Source organism: Ranitomeya variabilis, chromosome 4, assembly GCF_051348905.1.
Source record: "Ranitomeya variabilis isolate aRanVar5 chromosome 4, aRanVar5.hap1, whole genome shotgun sequence".
In the NCBI taxonomy this organism is placed as follows: domain Eukaryota; kingdom Metazoa; phylum Chordata; class Amphibia; order Anura; family Dendrobatidae; genus Ranitomeya; species Ranitomeya variabilis.
Window position 1 is genome coordinate 458,118,544 of NC_135235.1, and position 22,964 is coordinate 458,141,507.

At 42.6% G+C, this 22,964-nt stretch overlaps 1 protein-coding gene across 1 annotated transcript in view; it reads left to right on the plus strand.

The window, feature by feature from the left end:
* Nucleotides 1-375: 375 nt before the first annotated feature.
* Nucleotides 376-22,964, plus strand: part of LOC143769022 (uncharacterized) — a 103,676-nt gene continuing 81,087 nt past the window's right edge. Inside the window, exons 1-2 of the mRNA XM_077257624.1 lie at nucleotides 376-423; nucleotides 15,786-15,896. Of these exons, the coding sequence (XP_077113739.1) occupies nucleotides 15,794-15,896 (103 nt within the window). The 5' untranslated portion in view covers nucleotides 376-423; nucleotides 15,786-15,793. The remainder of the gene's footprint in view (nucleotides 424-15,785; nucleotides 15,897-22,964) is intronic.

A 22,964-nucleotide genomic window follows, 5' to 3' on the forward strand; every position in this document is an offset into this window, starting at 1 on the left:
TCATTATCTCTAAAAAGATATATAAAGAAATACATAAATAGAAGAAATGCCTAGACATGATATACTGTTAAAATTGGACATTCAATTGAATGTCCAATGATTTTGTGTTTCTCCTGTTTTTGCAATTTTGCTGTGGAGTACAAGTCCATAAAGTCTTCTTTTTCTTCTTTTCTAACAGTAAAGTTATTACAAATCCAACTGTAAGAGTTTGCCAAAAGGCTAGGTAAACATGACATTTACTTATCTTTTTTATTGGAACAGCATCAATGGTCATAAAGATAATCATAACTTGATATTATATATACTTCACTGAACAATTGTTTGCATTTTTATTCCTGTGTATATATTAAATGAAATAGTAAATCTCTTGTTCCAAAAGAGATTGGCACAAGAGAAAGGCACAAGAAGTCTGGCCCGTGAGAGGTTGTATGTTCTTGTTTAGTTATTTGCTATAGTTTTTGTTATCATACATAATACAAATTAATTTAACATAGTAGCTTACTAAGCGGCTTTCTGTGAATAATTGTCTATAAATTAATTCAAATAGTAAAGTAAATCATAAATCTAGTTACAATTGTTTCGTATTTGGTTGGACTTTGACAAAAATAAATATTTAGAGGGTTTTTTGACTAGGATCAATGCTGTGAATGAGCATGGTCCTGGTAGGGTTCTTCAAGACTGTCAGGGAAATAGAAATCCTGGTTATAGCAGAGATTGTATTCCTACTATGATGTAGTGGACCTATACTGTAATATACTGGGGCCACCAATGATCCTGAGAACCAGGGCACTGAAGAGCCATGTGGATTTCTACTCCATTTGTTCTTATGGGAGCGAAAAAGACCAAAGCCCAGCTGAGCACAAATGCTCCGCTATCTCTGGCAGTTCCATTAAGAGTTAATGGAGCAGCAGTTTTGCAGTGCCTAGTTTTTGAGATGAGAGGAGGTCCCACTGGTCAGACCTTCATTGATCTGGAAGTTATCCCTTATCCAATGGATAACATATAACGTCAAAACGTCAAAAATTGAAAATGTCCTTTTAAGGGCTTATTCACACGAGCGTACAACATGGCAAAGTGCTAGCTGATTGTTTTATTGGATAGCAATCAGCCCAATGTTATTCTATGGCGCAGAGCAGATCTGTGATTTTTTTTCTCTTGACGATTCGCATGCTGCGAGTGCATCCGATGATCACATCACAGACAACCATATATGTCTATGGGTGTGTGTGAAATGCCAGACTGCACTGGAATATCATCCGAGTACAGTCCGACATACGCGAACACAGAGAATGGAGAAGATGGAGAATTTAAGTTCATCTTCTTGGCACCTGTGCTGCGATTCTCTAATGCGAGAGTACCGGATCACATTAAGGTGACACTCGGCTCAAACTCTGAGAGTTTGATCTGAGTGACATGAGCATAATCAGCTCCATTCTCTTGTATGAGAGAATTTATGGCCGTGTGACTCCAGCCCAAAGAAGAGGGTGGCAGAGATGAATGAAAAACAAGTGGCAAACACAGCAACAAATTGTGACACTAAGGGGTCAATTCATCCATGTTATTACGCTATAAAACTGTTGTGAAACCTTTGAAAAAAATGTTTAGCATCTTTTTTTGCTATTTTTTGTGTTTCCGCATCGGTTTACACAACTCAGCTGTATATCCATGCCCACCTGACCAATTCATTAAAAATGTCTGTTTTGTACACTGGAAATGCTACTCAAGCCGTTGATTGGAGTAGCAGTTCTGGCGAAGTGCACACAGAATATCCCTTTCATTGACTGTTCTTTTCTGGCTTTACTGGAACCAGAGGAGGGAGGAGATGAACTAGTAGGTGGAAAAATGTACCGAACTGCCCTGTCTTGCCCATGTCATTACACCGAGCACCTCATCAGCAGTTTTGAACAGAGACCAATTTCTGGCAAATGCAGCGAAGGATTTCAACTCTAAAGGTACAATTTTTATTAGGGCTGTGCTATAAGGTGCTATGATTGGATCGAACAGTCACAGTCTCCAAGTTTTCTGAATGCCTAAACTTGTTTGAAAGTGGTGTAAGACTGGGATGCTAAAATAACATTGCAATTTTAAATATCTACTGTACCTTAGTAAATATTCCAATAATTTAAATATTATGGTAGTGTAAGCTACTTTACAATTCATTTATGGAAAACAAATTTTATTCTTATAATATTACACACACAATATTATAATAAATATATATGGACAAAAAAAAAAAGGTGATTGGAAAGGCGTGCCAACAAGGCCACCAGCAATGATGTAACTAAATGCTGGGGAGGGACACACAAAGTCCAGGCGTCCTAACTGCCCACCCACGCCAGGGTATGACCCTAGTTCAATAAATATAATCGATAATACAGAAAAAATAGAAAAAATAGCACCGATGATCAACGCTCCGTAACAGAGAGGTAAATAGTACCCCCATGGAGTTGGTACCCCAAAGTAACAAGGAGCCTATTCTATAAGTATAGTAGTGCTACATGGGAACAGGGCATACAGTTGTATCAAACACCGGCACCTCCAGGACCTAATAAAAGTGCATGCATACTGACGCTAATAGAGGAACATTACCTTGGGACACGCCTCCTGACGAAGCCCGCAACGGCGAAATGTACATCGAGGCTCCCCTCTGCTCACACCACGCCGGCACTAGGCTACCACCATGTCCCAAGGTAATGTTCCTCTATTAGCGTCAGTATGCATGCACTTTTATTAGGTCCTGGAGATGCCGGTGTTTGATACAACTGTATGCCCTGTTCCCATGTAGCACTACTATACTTATAGAATAGGCTCCTTGTTACTTTGGGGTACCAACTCCATGGGAGTACTATTTACCTCTCTGTTATGGAGCGTTGATCATCGGTGCTATTGTGACGCCCGGGAGACCGAGGTACCCAGCACCAGATCAATGAGGTCCATCTCTTGAGGGGGATGTCACTAGTGGCTTGACCCGGTGCTGTGGCCTCAGGCGATGCACAATGCAAGGGATATCATGAAGGAACAGACACTTACTTGATCAGCAGCAGGTCCTCTCAGCTGTGATGACCCCGATCCTGGATCGATGGCTATTGTCCAAATGAAAGACTGAGGTGCTGAAACATTTAACCAGTTTACTTCAACAAAAAGGGATTTGCAACCAATACTGTCACCGGAGTCTGTTTAAGAACTCTGAATTACTTTGACCCTGCCAGGATTTCCACCTCTTATTATGCGCAGTTTCTGTATGGCCCTGCTGCTGTATGTGAACTGGCTGCCGACCCAATCTGTCTCTCCTGTGCTCTGGTTCGACGGACAACCCGAGTCCTTTTTTGTCGGCTTACCCCCTCTGGGAGTACCGCTGAACTCTGTGTCTGTTGCTGCGTCTTACCCTAGTGAAGCCGATATCACCTCACTTCCTTCCGGTTGCTGTATTATATATAATGAATATAGCCACAGATCCGGTATCCATCTCTGCGCCTATTCTGGGTAAAGGTTATTGCTACCCGGTTCTCACAATGTCCTTTTTCTCTATTCCTCTTTTCCTACTATGGGTATTACGGGCCTATAATCCGTCATAGGGCTGTTAGAAGTTCAGTTATACGACCTCTCACTTTCAGCTCCTCAACCCAACTGCCAGTCCCTCTCTCAGACCAGAATAGATCAAGGGGAGTCTCTGGAGCTCCCCCTTCTGGCCGGAGATGGTAGTGCAGTCTTGTTATTTTAATATTTGTATTTGGTGTCAATAACTATTTTGGTGGCAAATACCCCTAGGGGCGCCACATTCCCCCTTAGTTAAGAACAGTACTCCGGGACTGTGGGATGATAACATTTTGAAATAACAATTGATATGTACAGAGTCTTAAAAATGAACAGTTACAAAAACCACTCAAAGAAACAAAAAAAAAATGGAATTCTGTAAAAAGTCACTTCAAATAGCGTCCATTAATACAGTTCTATCCTTGAAGGTACTAGGAAGTAAAGTTCACAAAGCAGTCTTTCCAGAGCTTTGATTTAGTGTTTCCGGGCTGATAAAAAGTTCAAGAATATGCAAGAAGTTCATACAGGTAAGTCTCTGTAGGTACTGGGCTTAAACGTTACAGAACGATAACAATAACTATAGTCTTATAGTTGGTAATCCGCATACCTGGCCGGCAATTGACCCTGGGTACTACGCTGGGATCTACGTAATAGCGGTGTCTCTTTATGTGGTGTACTACTGTCTACTGCGGATATAATATCTGCCCTCTCTGCTAAAGATAATTCCACCACTATGGGGTTGGCAAGTCCACCGTGAATGGGATCACTCTGATCAGGAATCTGTTCTTCCTGACCTGGAACCTCTTGTAGTACGGGGTCAGCTTCTTCCTGTCTTGGGACTTCTAATATTGGATTCGGTGTTGGATAAAAGGCCACCATGGGAACCACTACTGCACCATGGTATGTTAGTAGGGTTTTGGGAAAGTCTCCTATACAGGTGTGATACATTTCCTCCTCTTTTTCCTTTACTGGTTGAACCTGTATAGGTTGAATAACTTCTGATTCTGGCTGGACAACTTCTGGCTTTTCAATGTTTCCGGACATAATTTAAGATTGTCTCTTGACACTAGTACAGATGTTAAACCTCCGTTTTTGCTAATGAGACACATTTTAGGATTATCCATTCTTGTTGGTAAAACTGTGTAGGGTACGGCTTCCCATTGATTATCCAGTTTATTGGTTCGACGATTCCTCTTGAGTACTTGGTCACCCGGTCTTAATGGAGTTGCTAGAGCATTCTGGTTGAAAGTTCGCTCTTGTCTTTCTCTGGTTTGCTGGAGGCTTCTTTCCACACTCTCTTGCACTTGGCGATACTGCTTTTGCCGTACGACATCCCAATTGGAGTCTTGAACTTCTACGTCTGGTTTCAGAATTCCCATTTCTAGATCTATTGGCAATTGGCCGGGTCTTGCACGCATAAGATAAGCTGGGGTGCAGTTGGTAGAGCTCACCGGGACATGATTATACAGATCCACCAAGTCAGGCAATTTCTCTGGCCATACATTCCTTTCCGTTTCAGGTAAAGTCTTTAGTAGGTCTATCACAATATGGTTCATCTTCTCACATAAGCCGTTTGTTTGCGGATGATAGGCCGTCATCCGGATCTTTTTGCAACCATACATATTACAGAATTCTCTGAAGATTTCTGATTCAAAGGCTGTACCCTGGTCAGTGAGAACCTGTTCCGGATATCCATGGGGTCTACAAAAGTATGTTTGGAATGCTTTGGCTGCTGTTTTTGCAGTCAGATCTTTTACAGGTACTACTACCAAGAAGCGCGAATAATGATCCACGATGGTCAAGGCATAGACGTAACCGGACCGGCTGGGTGTCAACTTCACGTGGTCCATGGCTACCAGTTCAAGTGGTTGTTTGGTGATTATGGGCTGCAGTGGTGCTCTTTGGCTCTTTTGATCGTTCCTCCTGAGGTTGCACGGGCCACAGTTTCTACACCACTGTTCGATTGATTTTCTCATCCCGACCCAATAAAATCTTTCTCTCAGAAGTACTTCTAGCTTTTTCCAACCAAAGTGACCAGCACCATTGTGGTAAGCCTCGAGGACCATCTTCACATCTTGTTTAGGCACGATAATCTGCCAAACCAATTCATGTGTTTTTGGATTGGTGTATCTTCTACAGAGTTTCCCTTGATACAGGAACATTTTGCCTCTCTCTTTCCAGAGTTGATGCGTCTCTTCTGGGGCATCCTCATCGGGATATGCACTTTGCTCAGTCAATAGTTCCTTCACTAGCTTCACAGCCGTATTGCTATCTTGGGTGTCAGCCCATCTATGGTGTGCTAACGGATTAAAATTCACTTCTTGTTGTTTCTGATAGGTATTTGACTGACGATGTTTTACCTTGGGCTGATGAAAGGCTGGTAGTTCAATTTCTTCAAGCTCCCCCGTTTCTTCTTCTACATCTCTCAAGTGTGGCACCCGGGATAGAGCATCGGCATTTCCATTTTTGCGACCAGCTCGATACTTGATCACGAAGTTGTAATTAGATAACCGGGCTATCCATCACTGTTCTAACGCACCTAATTTAGCCGTGTCTAGGTGGGTCAATGGATTGTTGTCAGTATAGACAATAAATTCTGCACCGGTCAAATAGTGTTTGAAACGTTCAGTCACAGCCCAAACTACTGCCAGTAGTTCCAATTTGAAGGAGCTATAATTTTCAGAATTTCTTTCAGTAGGCCGAAGTTTTCTACTTGCAAAGGCGATGACTTTCTCCCGACCTTCTTGCTTTTGTGACAGCACCGCTCCCAATCCCACATTACTGGCATTGGTGTAGAGGATGAAAGGTTGATGGTAATCCGGGTACGCCAGAACTTCTTTTCCGGTTAGTGCCTTCTTTAGTTGTTCAAAGGAGTCTTCTCTTTCGTCGTTCCACTGAAAAGGAGGGTTTCAGTTTGAAGGTTTCTTCGTCTGCCCTATCAAAGCATCTTGCAGGGGCGCTGCCAATTTGGTAAATGCTTTTATAAATCTACGATAGTAACCCACTAATCCCAAGAATTGCCTCACTTCTTTTGCGTTGGTAGGTCTTGGCCAATCCCTTATGGCAGTTATTTTCTCGGGATCCGGTGCTACTCCCTCCGAACACGATGTGCCCTAAGTATTGTACCTTTGGCTTGAGAAGGTGACATTTGGATGGTTTGATTTTCATACCATACTTGGATAAGGCTTCGAACACCTCTGCCAGGTCTGTTAAGTGCTGTTCATAAGTCTTTGAGTAGACGATCACATCATCTAGGTACAGGAGGACGGTCTCGAAGTTCTTGTGTCCGAGGCAACATTCCATTAGTCGCTGGAAAGTACCGGATGCGTTGAAGAGTCCGAACGGCATGCGATTAAATTCGCTTAGATCCATTGGTGTGGTGAATGCCGTTTTTTCTTTATCTCTCTCAGCCACAGGGACTTGCCAATACCCGCTTGTTAAGTCTAAGGTGGAAAAATAATTAGCAGATTTCAAAGCAGTCAAGGACTCTTCTATCCTAGGCAAGGGATAGGCATCATTATGGGTGATGTTATTAATCCGCCGGTAGTCTATGCACATTCTCATGGTTCCGTCCTTTTTTTTGACAATCACCAGAGGGGCCACCCAAGGGCTACAACTATCTCTTATTACCCCGGCCTGTTTCATCTCTCTCAGCATGTCCTTCGCGCATTGATAGTGAGCGGGCGGTATGGGTCTATATCTTTCTTTTATCGGGGGATGGTCACCGGTGGGGATTGTATGTTCCACCCCTTCTATCCGTCTGAAGTCCAATGGGTGTTTACTGAAGACCTGTTCATATTCCGTCACTAATCTATACACCCCTTGTCTTTGATGGGTAGGTGTTGTATCTACACCCACGTCTAGCTGTTGGCACCAATCCTCCGATTCTCCATCTGAGCCGTTATTTTCCACCTGACAGGTCGATTCTAAGGGCTCAACGGTTGTGATGGCATTGTTGTCAACAGTATATAACTTTGCCACTGTAGCGTACCTTGGCAAAGTGACCTCTTCCTCTCCACAGTTCAAAAGTCGTACCGGCACCCGTCCCCGATGTACCTCGACCACCCCTCGTGCCGTGAGTATAGTGGGCCTGCTGTCGGTGTACGCTGGTTCTATTAAGGCTTGATAGTCTCGTCCTTTAGTACCAATGGCCGCTCTACACCATCCAGCATTTCTGTTTTTGGTGGGATTACAATAGACGTTGGATCACTCACCCTCACACTGCCAATTTCTCCACCTGCAACTTCTATCTGTTGCCTTAACATTAATACTTTTATTTCCCTCCGGAGAACTCTCTGCTGGCAGGATCGGGCAGTTTCAGCAATTTGTTGTAAGACAGAAATAACATCGGAAAAGCAGTTCTCTAACACATTCATTCCTATCAATACAGTTGGTTCACAGTTCTGTCGGTCAACATCAACGACAATTATACCCTGTTTCTTCAATTCTGCTTTACCAATCTTTATGGTCATCTCCCTGAATCCTAGTTTCGGTACCAACTTACCATTACTGGCCCATATATCTAGTTCAACATCAGAGGGTCCATTATCAATATCTACCTCAGCCCAGTACCTCTTATAAAGGATATATGGTATAGATGAAATCTGGGAACCTGTATCCAGCAAAGCGTTGAGGGGAATTCCGTCCAGCACGATAGGGATGATGGGTCGTCCTCCGATGTACCTGTCGTGCCAGGGTGTTGGGCCTTGAAAATTCATTCCTGCGAAGCGGCCCGCATTCCCAGGGGATTCCCATTTAAATCACAATTTCGTGCAAAGTGGCCTGGCTGCTGGCAACGGCCGCAAATGGGCTGTCCATCCGGTTGGTAGCGGTCACGGTGTCGTCCTCTCCATGTCGGGTATCTCCGTGACCTCATCCATGGAACATCCTCTCTACGGTTTGCCAACTCCATCTTGGGTTCTCTCATCTCCTGCATGGTTTTAGCCATTGAAGCAACAACATCAGTTAAAGAGTCAAGCTTTTGCTGAAGATCCTCATTAGTAATGGGCCCCAGGGACTTAGCACTGGCACCGGACGTAGTTGATGTCACTGGCATTCTCCGTTGCTGAAGTGCATCTGCCATGGTTTGTGTGAGATCCTGATCCCGAGGTGCCTCTGCCAGCTGGAGACGTATAGCGCTCTCCTTTAATTGGGCAAATGTCAATTCAGGGTTCTTAAAAACAAGCATGCTCACATGCCCCCGGTGAGAAGGGGTGTAGAGTCCCTCAATAAATTGGTCTCTTAGCAGTTTATCGGCTCCTGTGTTAAAAATGGGTTCAGCCAGTGTAAGTGATTTAAGGGCTTCCTTCAGGTTTAAGGCAAAATCTCTCACGCCCTCATTAGCTTTTTGTTTGCAATTAAAGAATCGTACTTTAGCTTTGCTGCTGGTAGTGGTTTCAAATGTAGCTTTTAATCCAGCAAATAAGCGTTCAACAGTACCTTTTAGATCAGTTGCCCATGCCGTGACTTCTCGCTTAGCATGGCCACTTAACTGCATCATCAGGAGACTAACACGCTGAGCTTCACCCACGGGGAACATATCAAAATGAGCCAGCATCTTTTCCCTGAAACCGACAAGGATATTAGGTTCACCTTCATACATTGGAAGCCATGGGCCACCCGGGGTATATGGCATCAACACCGGCATGATGGGCGCCACTCCTTGCACTGCTGCGCTGCCAGGCTCTCTATCGACACTCTGTCTTTCAGCTGCATTAGCGTCGTCGGGTGCTGCGGCGTCTCCGTGCTGCGACATACTGTACCCCCTTAGTTAATCCAGACCCCTCCGGTCCCAGCTTCCGTCTAGATAATGTAGATTCGTTCCTCTGTGCAGCAGGATGACAATGACACGCCCCCTGATGGCTCTAACTGCCGCACGCTCTGTGATGGTGGATTTTGAAGTTTTTCAGTTAGACTGGGGCTTGGGTAATGACGTAGCTCGATTAACAGTTTTGTGCCTAACGGTTATGAGATGATTACATCAGGGGATGGCCATTTTTACCCCATTATAACCAATGGAGAAAAGTCACTTTCAATAGTTTTCAATGGGGAACGGGATTTTCTTTAACAAAGTCAATTTCCAAGATTTTTCATCCAAATTTTCACAGTTTCAGACTCCAATTACGGCACACAATACACGGTGTACGGGCTGGCCCAATCCTGTTGTGACGCCCGGGAGACCGAGGTACCCAGCACCAGATCAATGAGGTCCATCTCTTGAGGGGGATGTCACTAGTGGCTTGACCCGGTGCTGTGGCCTCAGGCGATGCACAATGTAAGGGATATCATGAAGGAACAGACACTTACTTGATCAGCAGCAGGTCCTCTCAGCTGTGATGACCCCGATCCTGGATCGATGGCTATTGTCCAAATGAAAGACTGAGGTGCTGAAACGTTTAACCAGTTTACTTCAACAAAAAGGGATTTGCAACCAATACTGTCACCGGAGTCTGTTTAAGAACTCTGAATTACTTTGACCCTGCCAGGATTTCCACCTCTTATTATGCGCAGTTTCTGTATGGCCCTGATGCTGTATGTGAACTGGCTGCCGACCCAATCTGTCTCTTCTGTGCTCTGGTTCGACGGACAACCCGAGTCCTTTTTTGTCGGCTTACCCCCTCTGGGAGTACCGCTGAACTCTGTGTCTGTTGCTGCGTCTTACCCTAGTGAAGCCGATATCACCTCACTTCCTTCCGGTTGCTGTATTATATATAATGAATATAGCCACGGATCCGGTATCCGTCTCTGCGCCTATTCTGGGTAAAGGTTATTGCTACCCGGTTCTCACAATGTCCTTTTTCTCTATTCCGCTTTTCCTACTATGGGTATTACGGGCCTAAAATCCGTCATAGGGATGTTAGGAGTTCAGTTATACGACCTCTCACTTTCAGCTCCTCAACCCAACTGCCAGTCCTTATCTCAGACCAGAATAGATCAAGGGGAGTCCCTGGAGCTCCCCCTTCTGGCCGGAGATGGTAGTGCAGTCTTGTTATTTTAATATTTGTATTTGGTGTCAATAACTATTTTTGTGGCAAATACCCCTAGGGGCGCCACACTATTTTTTTCTATTTTTTCTGTATTATCGATTATATTTATTGAACTAGGGTCATACCCTGGCGTGGGTGGACAGTTAGAACACCTGGACTTTGTGTGTCCCTCCCCAGCATTTAGTTACATCATTGCTGGTGGCCTTGTTGGCACGCCTTTCCAATCACCGTTTTTTTGTACATATATATTTATTGTAATATTGTGTGTGTAATATTATAAGAATAAAATTTGTTTTCTATACCTCTTTTGCTTGGTTGCAAACTTTGTATACATATTTTGCATATACCTGCTATTCCATCTCGCAACCCAGTGTGTTTTTTATAGGTTTATATGGTTTGGCTGAGAGGTATGCCCTCTGTTGGCCGAGAGGGCAATTTTGGTTTAGGTATCCTTTACAATTCATTTACCTGCTTTGGTTGTTGGTATTGGAAGGTGGTGCCATTAGGACTGCCCACTGAAAACACAGATATCAGCTTTTCTCATAGGAATGCTATTCGTATTTTACATGGATGTCTCTCGTACCCATAATAGTGAATGGAGCTGTTCACATATCCATGGTTTTTCATCGACCTAGCAGTCTGTGCAGAATCACAAAAACACGTCCAATATTAATCCAAGTCTCGGATCCAAATCGGCAATACAAGTTTATGGGTCCGTAAAAAATTTGGACAGATGAGTGTGGTCCAATATTCACACTCTGCTAGATAGGAAAAAGAGCCAAATTTTTAGTTGTTTCCAAGTATGAGAAAAGTTGATGAATCTCAGATCAAATTCTGATCAAATTATTTTGCCCAAACAAAGTATTCAAAGACAAAAGACATAAAATGATACCACTTTATTAATAATTATAAAAACATGATTCCACAGAAGAATTATAATATGAAATATACATACATACAGGAAACAGTTGATGTCACAAAAAAAATTATTATTAAAAATTTTTTAGCATACAATGCAATTAAAAAATAGAATATATGTCAATAAATGTGTAGAAGGGGAAAAGGAATGGCAGACTGAGTGGTAAAAAATAATATGAAGATATAAAAAATGAGATAAAATGTGGAGTAATGCACCAGCTAAATTAATGACTATATCCAATTAGACATGACAAAGTATATACAAAAGTGAAAAAATATAGAGTATTAAGTGATACAAATGTATACAAAAGTTATAATGTGCACATCAAAATATAAATTAATCAATCAAAAATATATGTGAATCATAAATAAAGAATAAAGATTGATATCCAAATGAAATAGTCATAGTGGGGCATAAAAGAAAAAAATAAAGCCCAAGAGTATAAAATTCAAGTGAATAATCTATGCGAACAAGAAAAAGAAAAAGCCAGCTCACCTAATGAAACACCAGTGCACGGAAGTCCATCCTGGTCAGATGTAAATGCAGAGCAAAAACAAAGAGATTCACTTCCAGCTCCTGGGATAAAATTCAAAGCTTCTTTATTTGATAAACATTACAATTCCATAGGAAATTCTGGGACAAAGAATATTGGACAGATGAAAGAGCGACGCGTTTCGATCAACAAAGTGATCTTTGTCAATGCTGAATAATCTATGCGCCACAGTAAATAAATCAAAGATATAAAATTAATGACATTTTTATAATGTACATGTTCTGACCAAAATAAATGAACCAATGAATAAAGCCATATATCAAATATAAATTAATAAGGAAGTATAATGGCTATTATGCGAATCAGTGATACTGTGATTAAACCAGCCAAAGTGCCAAAAGTGAAATTAATCCCAGTGTAAGTGAATAATACCAACCAGCCTGAGATTCCACTGTCCCTGCACACACCACTCCAACGCAAGTTTCGCTACCGCTTTTTTTTTTCAAAGTCTGATCCAAAAATTCTGTCGCTTTTTCTCGTATGTAGAAATATTGATGTCTGAATGAGCCCTTATATGAAATATTTTCACACCAAGCAATATACAGTATAAGCCCTCCCTCGCATATTTCATAACAATTGATAAATATTAAAACATCGTGAGAAAAAAAGAAAGAAAAGAAAAAAGGGGAAGAGGAGAGGAGAAGGGGGGCAAGATGTGGCTTCCTCCTGGATTTGCTACTCCTCCTCCATCCTGCTCCTGCATGTCTTTCTGACTCCTTGGACACAGCCAGCCTTCATATTTTACCAGCCGACAGCTTCATACCGAAGGTCCAGTGAGCAACGTATTTTGTAGACAGCGCAACGCTGCACAATCAATAAGCAATAACTGACACAATCGAGCAATTAACATTATATTTGGAAAAGGCACCATTATTGGATTTGAGCTATCTTTACGCGGAGCACAGTGTTAATATTCACTGTGGGAGCACGCAGATTAAATTACATTTTCAGCAGGACCACCACTTTTTATTATCACTGTTTTTTTTTTCCTTGGATAATCAACGAACTAAAAATCATTAATTGTACTTTGTCTTAATAGGTCTGCTTTGCATGTATAATTAAATTTCTTGCTTAACATTTTATAACATTTTGATTCTATTTTTGTATTTACTTTGTGCCGAGTGAGCAGCGTGACAGATTCTCTCTCAGGTTATCCTTATCTTCAGGACGTTAGTATATACTGTATATATATATATATATATATATATATATATATATATATATATTTATAATTATAAATATTGTTTCCCCATAATATGTTTATTAAAATTACTTGGGAGGCAAAGTTTTGAAACATTTGCTTAGAATCGGGCCACCATCTAGTAGAAACATAAATTTGTTGAATTTGTGATGTTTTTTTTAAAACCTAGACACTGCATGGATGGTCTCCACTGCAGACATAGGATATTATAATGAGGTTATGCGGAATTAGTCAGTTCATCAAAACATAGTAGAACAACAATAGTCAAGTATGGAGGACATGTTGGACCCCATTAATTCACCCCTGGGCTGCGACAAAAAAATATATACAGTATATATTGAAAATATAGAAATAACAAAAACAGGCAGGACTCTAAATATGGTAATGCTAAAATGTGGGTTATTTATTGACCCTATATACATTTCCAAATTGTACAGTAGTTTTACTAAAGAACATAAAAACATACTAGCAGACGGCTACATCCTACAATATACAGTCATATGAAAAAGTTTGGGCACCCCTATTAATCTTAAGCTTAATGTTTTATAAAAATTGTTTATTTTGCAACAGTGCATAACGCCTTTTTGTATTACCAAACAACTCAATCTTGGTTTCATCAGTCCACAGGACCTTCTTCCAAAAAGAAATTGGCTTCTCCAAATGTGCTTTTGCATACCTCAGCCGACTCTGTTTGTGGCGTGCTTGCAGAAACGGCTTCTTTCGCATCACTCTCCCATACAGCTTCTCCTTGTGCAAAGTGCGTTGTATAGTTGACTGATGCACAGTGACACCATCTGCAGCAAGTTGATGCTGCAGCTCTCTGGGGGTGGCCTGAGGATTGTCCTTGACTGATCTCACCATTCTTCTTCTCTGCCTTTCTGATGTTTTTCTTGGCCTGCCACTTCTGGCCTTAACAAGAACTGTACATGTGTTCTTCCATTTCCTTACTATGTTCCTCACAGTGGAAATTGGCAGGTTAAACCTCTGAGACAGCTTTTTGTATCTTTCCCCTGAACAACTATGTTTAATAATCTTTGTTTTCAGATCATTTGACAGTTGTTTTGAGGAGCCCATGATGCCACTCTTCGGAGGAGATTCAAACAGGAGAACAACTTGCAAGTGGCCACTTTAAGTAGCTTTTCTCATGATTGCATACACCTAGCTATGAAGTTCAAAGCTCAATGAGGTTACAAAACCAAAAAAAGTGCTTTAGTAAGTCAGTAAAAAGTAGGTAGGAGTATTTAAAACAAGAAAATGATAAGGGTGCCCATACTTATGCACCTGTAAAATTTTGTTTGAATGCAGATTGCACATTTTCTGTTAGTACAATAAACCTCATTTCAAGGCAGAAACATTACTGTGTCCAACAGTTATTAGATATATGAAACTGAAATAGCTGTTGCAAAAAAAACAATTTTTATAAAACATTAAGCTTAAGATTAATAGGGGTGCCCAAACTTTTTCATATGACTGTATCTGATTGACCAATATTTGGAATAAACTCTATCTGGTTCTTGACTACATCACAAACAAATAAATGAAACCACACAAAAGCAATGATCTAAAGTCAATCTGAGGAGAGTTTAGCTCCAGCTTTAACAAGTGTATAAGTATTGCTCTCATGTGGAAGTTTGTTGGCGTTAGCATCTTACAAGAATACATTTGCCTCCTGTTGTCCTTGCTTGGCTATCTGCCATTAGGTTTATATTAATCAAAACAATTACATTTTTAATCACAGTCATGGGTATCATGAGTAGCTTAGGTACCATTTCTAACAAGGAGCAATTTCTGGATGCTAATTGTTGGAAATGCCAGCTAATAAAATTTGCAAACTATTGCTCGGTAAGTGCCCAAATTTGTGGTGGCAAACTGACTATACACAAGTAGCAAATTGACAGTGGTTTGCTTTATACTTTACCCATATATTGACATTATCACTACGATTTTGTGACAAGTAACACTACATAGGTGGGGTACAACAATGTTCTATTGGTTGATCCAATTAATTGATCAAATGAATAATATTACGAATAGTATTACCAAATTTGTTACTTATATGTTGGAATATTTTGTGAATAACAGATGCATCTTAACTGCTTTCCTGACTTACACAAGTTCAACTTTAGCTCAATTTAAAAAAAAAAAAAATTGGATAGAAAAGCAGCACAAGTCTAGATGTATTTTTGAACTTGGTATAAAGGGGTTATTTTTATAAAACAACTGCTATACTCACCTCTGATGCAGTTTCTGTTCCAGCGATGTCAGCACTGGTTTTCCCAGAGCTCATGTGACATTGTTTTGTTGCACAATCTCTGCACTCGCTCTCCACTGCACAGAAAAATCAGACATCCAAAGAAAGTTTGAGCTGCGGCTGGTGGTGAGAGTGAAGCGGCCGCTGATTGGCTGCAGGGATCGCATGACACAATAATGTTACACAAGCCCTGGGAGAGCTAATGCTGGCACTGCTGGAATGGCATTGGCACCAAATAGGGCTTCTATTATTTTAGAATTGAGGAACATAGCGATTGCGAAGGGGTTGTCTTAGTAGTGAACAACCTTTTTAAACAATATTTTGTTTCTCATCTAAAACAGCTCTCAAGATGATGAAAATCATAGTGATTGGGCTTTTATATAATTTTCTCCTACAAGCATCTTGTGAACCCATGGTGAAGATGCAGCTTTGCAATGATATGTTTATAAAAGGTAAATGTTACCAGTGTCCTTATATGTATGTATATAATGTTACTTGTGTCACTTATACCCAATAAAGATATACTCGAATATCTGTAAAACACACATCTATATCTGAATATAAAACTTCACTAAACATTAGATACTTGCCCGTCTTCTTTAAGACCTCTTTAAAAGGATACCTTTTAATTTTGCTTGTAATAAAGGCATAAAATTGTAAGAGAGTGTGTGCATTGGAGTGGATTTCTTGGGAATCACGTATGTAACCCAGGCAATGATGCGATAAGTGAATTCACGCATAAGTTGCAATAATAAATGTATATGTGTGTGCTAGCATTATATATACAACTATATATATATATATATATATATATATATATATATATATATATATATATATATATATATATATATATATATATATATATATATATATATATATATATATATATATATATATATAAATATATATTGTGGTGCAGTGACCAATGTTACAGCCAGGGGGCGCTGTGTGTGTGCTTCAAGATGCGCTTGGAGGCATAAATGTGATGAGAATAAGTCCGGCAGGATTATAAATGGCCGGTATGTGTGTCGCAGAGGAGGTCACTCTGCGCTGTCAATCTGCAGTTAAGTTGGTGTGCTGGGACCTGTAGTCCCACAAATAGTTGTCTAATGCTAATGGGAGATTGGCAGGGCTAGTTATGAGAGATGGGAGGGTCGAACTAGCCACACACACCCACACTCCCACCCATGGGAGTGGTTACAAGTATGTAATGTAACCAGGGTGTGGGTCACATGTGCCTGGGAGGTTCCTGTGCAAGGTCCTAGACGGTCAGTGTTGGATTGTCCTGGTATGGACTGGAGTCCTGGAACCACTGTGAGACCGTGGACCTGATGGAAATCGTGCCTGAGTGCTTAAATCCCATGCTAAGCGAGTGTCCCCCAACACACTCAGGTAGCGTATCACCACAATATATATATATATATATATATATATATATATATATATATATATATATACAGTACAGACCAAAAGTTTGGACACACCTTCTCATTTAAAGATTTTTCTGTATTTTCATGACTATGAAAATTGTAAATTCACACAGAAGGCATGAAAACTACGAATTAATACATGTGGAATTATATACTTAACGAAGAAGTGTGAAACAACTGAAAATATGTCTTATATTCCAGGTTCTTCAAAGTAGCCACCTTTTGCTTTGATGACTGCTTTGCACACTCTTGGCATTCTCTTGATGAGCTTCAAGAGGTAGTCACCGGAAATGGTTTTCACTTCACAGATGTGCCCTGTCAGGTTTAATAAGTGGGATTTCTTGCCTTATAAATGGGGTTGGGACCATCAGTTGTGTTGAGCAGAAGTCTGGTGGATACACAGGTGATAGTCCTACTGAATAGACTGAATTTGTATTATGGCAAGAAAAAAGCAGCTAAGTAAAGAAAAACGAGTGGCCATCATTACTTTAAGAAATGAAGGTCAGTCAGTCTGAAAAATTGGTAAAACTTTAAAAGTGTCCCCAAGTGGCAAAAACCATCAAGCGCTACAAAGAAATTGGCTCACATGAGGACCGCCCCAGGAAAGGAAGACCAAGAGTCACCTCTGCTTCTGATGATAAGTTTATTTGAGTCACCAGCCTCAGAAATCGCAGGTTAACAGCAGCTCAGATTAGAGACCAGGTCAATGCCACACAGAGTTATAGCAGCAGACACTTCTCTATAACAACTGTTAAGAGGAGACTTTGTACAGCAGGCCTTCATGGTAAAATAGCTGCTAGGAAACCACTGCTAAGGACAGGCAACAAGCAGAAGAGACTTGTTTTGGGCTAAAGAACACAAGGAATGGACATTAGACCAGTGGAAATCTGTGCTTTGGTCTGATGAGTCCAAATTTGAGATCTTTGGTTCCAACCTCCATGTCTTTGTGCAACGCAGAAAAGGTGAACGGATGGATTCTACATGTCTGGTTCCCACCGTGAAGCATGGAGGAGGTGGTGTGATGGTGTGGGGGTGCTTTTCTGGTGACACTGTTGGGGATTTATTCAAAATTGAAGGCATACTGAACCAGCATGGCTACCACACCACAGCATCTTGCAGCGGCATGCTATTCCATCCGGTTTGCGTTTAGTTGGACCATCATTTATTTTTCAACAGGACAATGACCCCAAACACACCTCCAGGCTGTGTAAGGGCTATTTGACCAAGAAGGAGAGTGATGGGGTGCTACGCCAGATGACCTGGCCTCCACAGTCCCCAATCGAGATGGTTTGGGGTGAGCTGGACCGCAGAGTGAAGGCAAAAGGGCCATCAAGTGCTAAGCATCTCTGAGAACTCCTTCAAGATTGTTGTAAGACCATTCCCGGTGACTACCTCTTGAAGCTCATCAAGAGAATGCCAAGAGTGTGCAAAGCAGTCATCAAAGCAAAAGGTGGCTACTTTGAAAAACCTAGAATATAAGACATAATTAATTTCAGTTGTTTACACTTTTTTGTTAAGTATATAATTCCACATGTGATAATTCATAGTTTTGATGCCTTCAGTGTGAATGTACAATTTTCATAGTCATGAACATACAGAAAAATCTTTAAATGAGAAGGTGTGTCCAAACTTTTGGCCTGCACTATATATATATATGGAGTGGCTTGCGAAAGAAGTCACTCCCTTCACATTTTTTGTGTTTTGCTACTTCACAATCTGGAAATTCACTGTTTTTTTATGGTTTGCATCAGTTCATGTAAAGAACAGGCCTACGACTGTGAACATTTGGTTTTCTTTTTTGTGAAGCAAACAACAAATAGGACACAATAACTGAAAACTACAGTGTGCATAACTTCTCATCCCCCAAAACTCAGTACTTTGTAGAGCCTCCTTTTGTGGAAGTTGTAGCTACAAATCACTTTGGATAAGTCTCGATGACCTTTCCACATCTTGCCCCTGGGATTTTTGCCAATTCCTCAACACAAAACTGCTCCAGTTCCTTCAAGTTCGATGGTTTCCTCTGGTGAACAGCAATCTTCAATTCTGTCCAGAGATTCTCATTTGGATTGAGGTCTGGGCTTTGACTAGGCTACTCCAAAACATTTTACACATTTCTCCTTGCACCACTATGTGGCTTTAGCTGTATGCTTTGGGTCATTGTCTTGTTGGAAGGTGTCCAAGTCTCAAATCTCTGACAGATTGAAACAGGTTTTGCTCATAAATATTTTTGTATTTCGCACCATCCATTTTCCCCTCGACTTGGACCATTTTCACTGTCTCTGCTGATGAAAAAGATCCCCACAGAATGATGCTGCAGGGATAGTCTTCTTGGGGTGATGAGCTATGTTTGGTTTGGTGCCAGACATAGTGTTTGCCTTGGTCACCAAAGAGTTCAATTCTGGTCTCTTCTGACCACAGCACCTTCCTCCATACATTTGAGAAGTCTCCCACATGTCTTTTAGCAAACTCAAAATGAGCCTTACAATTTTTGTGTGTAAGTAAAGGCTTTTTTTCTGCCTTTTCTTCCACAAATGCCACCTCTATGGAATGTACGGTTTATTGTGGTCATATGGACAGATACTCCAGTCTCTGCTTGGGAACTCTGCAGCTCCTTCACGCTTACATTTGGTCTCTGTGCTGCCTCTCTGATTAATGCCCTTCTAGCCTGGACTGAGAGTTTTGGAGGTGTCCCTCTCTTGGCAGGTTTGTTGCTGTCCATGTCCTTTCCATTTGATGATAATGGATTTGATTGATGGATTTGTATGGTAATTTAATTAAAAGAAAGCTGACTGCCAATCATTTTGCATATACTATTTATTGATCTCAATAAGGGGCCAGTCGGTAGACTACAGGGTTAAGGCCCCGTCTCACATAGCGATTTACCAACGATCACGACCAGCGATACGACCTGGCCGTGATCGTTGGTAAGTCGCTGTGTGGTCGCTGGGGAGCTGTCACACAGACAGCTCTCTCCAGCGACCAACGATCAGGGGAACGACTTCGGCATCGTTGAAACTGTCTTCAACGATGCCGAAGTCCCCCTGCAGCAGCCGGGTAACCAGGGTAAACATCGGGTTACTAAGCGCAGGGCCGCGCTTAGTAACCCGATGTTTACCCTGGTTACCAAAAAAAACAAACAGTACATACTCGCCTTTCGGTGTCCCTTGCCGTCTGCTTCCTGCTCTGACTGAGCCGCCGTACAGTGAGAGCAGATCACAGCAGTGACGTCACCGCTGCGCTCTCACTGTACGGCGGCTCAGTCAGAGCAGGAAGCAGACGGCAAGGGACACCGAAAGGCGAGTATGTACTGTTTGTTTTTTTTGGTAACCAGGGTAAACATCGGGTTACTAAGCGCGGCCCTGCGCTTAGTAACCCGATGTTTACCCTGGTTACCAGTGAAGACATCGCTGGATCGGTGTCACACACACCGATTCAGCGATGTCAGCGGGACCTCAGCGACCAAAAAAAGGTCCAGGCCATTCCGACACGACCAGCGATCTCGCAGCAGGGGCCTGATCGCTGGTACGTGTCACACATAGCGAGATCGCTACTGAGGTCGCTGTTGCGTCACATAACTAGTGACTCAGCAGCGATCTCGCTAGCGATCTCGCTATGTGAGACGGGGCCTTAAACCTATGCGAGGACCTAGAAGGGACCCAAGTAGCGAGGTGCAAACTTAGTGGACTCAACAAGCAGCCTGATGTTACTGGCGGAAAGCCACACTAAATCACCAGAAGCAAAGGTCGGAGGGGGCGCCGGTGTGCATCTATGGAGAACCTCATTCTCGCCTTGGAAGCCCGGATGGCATCCTGAGTATGGTCCCAAATGTCCCTTTCCTCCACAGCCCAGTCTGCCACCCTGGAGTCAGCGGAAGACACGGGCATGGGCACAGGAACCCGCGGATGTTGACTGTAATTAAGGAGAAATGGGGTCTGGCCAGTGGAGTCGGCTATGGCATTGTTCAGCGCAAACTCCACCCACTGTAGCAAGGATGCCGTCATCCTGCCTGGCTGAAAAAAAATGTTGCAGAAATGTGACCAAGGTCTTGTTGGCCCTCTCTACCAACCCATTCGTTTCGGGATGATATGCAGAAGAGAGATTCAACTCAATACTGAGTAGTCGACAAAGCTCTCTCCAGAACTGAGACGCAAACTGGGGACCCCGGGCACTGACAATCTTGTCCGGCATACCGTGTAGGCGGAAAATATGTTTTACAAATAATGCTGCCAGAGCCCGTGCAGAAGGTAGCCATGGAAGAGGCACCAAGTGCACCATTTTAGAGAAATGGTCGGTGATTACCCAAATGATAGTGCAGCCACGAGACTTGGGTAAGCCCACCACAAAGTCCATCCCAACCATCTCCCAGGGCCTGTCTGCCACCGGTAAAGGATAAAGTAATCCGGCTGGCCGTTGTCGAGGAGACTTATTCTTAGCACAGGAAACACATGCCCGAATATAGTCCCATTCATCACGAGCCATATGCGGCCACCAGTATGTTCTCGCCAGCAGCTCAGATGTCCTCTTGGCCCCAAAATGTCCACCCACTCGAGACGAATGAGCCCAAGAGAGAACCTCCGGTCGCAAATGGGATGGCACAAAAGTCTTGTCCGGGGGCACAGACTCTAGCGAGATCAGGGCCACAGTTCTCAGGCTCTCAGTGGGGACAATAAGCCGAGGCTCCTCTTCCTCCTCCACAGAAGACACAACGGAGCGAGAGAGAGCATCGGCATGAATGTTCTTCTCCCCGGAAAGAAAATGGAGTGTGACATGGAACCGGGAGAAGAACAAGGACCATCAGGCCTGGTGAGAATCTAGCCGCTGGGCTGTCTGTAAGTATACCAGATTTTTGTGGTCAGTAAAAACTTGGAAGGGAAAGCAAGCCCCCTCCAGAAGATGTCTCCACTCAGAGAAAGCCAATTTCATGGCTAGCAACTCCCTGTCCCCGATGGAATAATTCCTCTCCGCTGGTGTGAAGGTCTTGGAAAAGAAGAAGCAAGGATGCTTCTGACCTTGAGCATCCTTTTGGAAGAGGACTGCTCCAGCAACAACGGATGAGGCATCCACCTCCATTATAAATGGCTTATCAACATCGGGAAGATGTAGAATGGGAGCGCTAGCAAAATGAGATTTAATTGAGAGGAAGGCCTTGGAGACCTCTTCTGACCAGAATTTGGGATTTGCTCCCTTCTTGGTGAGGGCTACCAAGGGAGCTACTAAAGTTGAGAAATGTGGAATGAACTGGTGGTAGTAGTTAATGAACCCCATAAAGCGCTGCACCGCTTTGAGAGAGTGGGGTTCTTGCCAGTCCATCACAGCCTGTAGTTTGGCAGGATCCATAGCGAATCCCTGGGTGGAGATGATATAACCAAGGAAAGGCAAGGACTCCTGCTCAAACACACATTTCTCCAACTTTGCATAGAGGAAGTTTGCCCGTAGGAGGTCGAAGACTTTGCAAACATCCCTCCGGTGAGAGTCAATATCTGGAGAGTAGATGAGTATATCATCCAGATAGACTAAAACTGATTTGGAGAGCATATCCTGGAAGATGTCATTTACAAAGTCTTGGAAAATGGCTGGGGTACTGCAGAGGCCGAAGGGCATCACCAGATATTCATAGTGACCATCCCTGGTGTTAAATGCCATCTTCCATTCGTCCCCCTCATGGATGCAAATCAGGTTGTAAGCACCACGCAGATCTAATTTGGTGAATACCCTTGCTCCCCGTAGGCTATCGAAGAGCTCAGATATCAGGGGCAAAGGGTACTTATTGTTAACAGTGATGGCTTTAAGACCCCTGTAATCTATGCATGGATGAAGTTCTCTGTTCTTCTTCTGCACGAAAATGAACCTGCCCCTGCGGGTGACACTGACTTCCTAATGAACCCTCTAGCCAAATTCTCCTGAATATATTGAGTCATAGCCTCCATCTCTGGGAGGGAGAGAGGATAGACCCGACCCCAGGGAGGCTCTGCTCCAGGCATGAGATCAATAGGACAGTCATAGGGATGGTGAGGCGGAAGGGTCTCCGCAGCCTTCCTGGAGAACACGTCTTCATAGGACCAACAGCACTTGGGGAGAGAAGTAAGA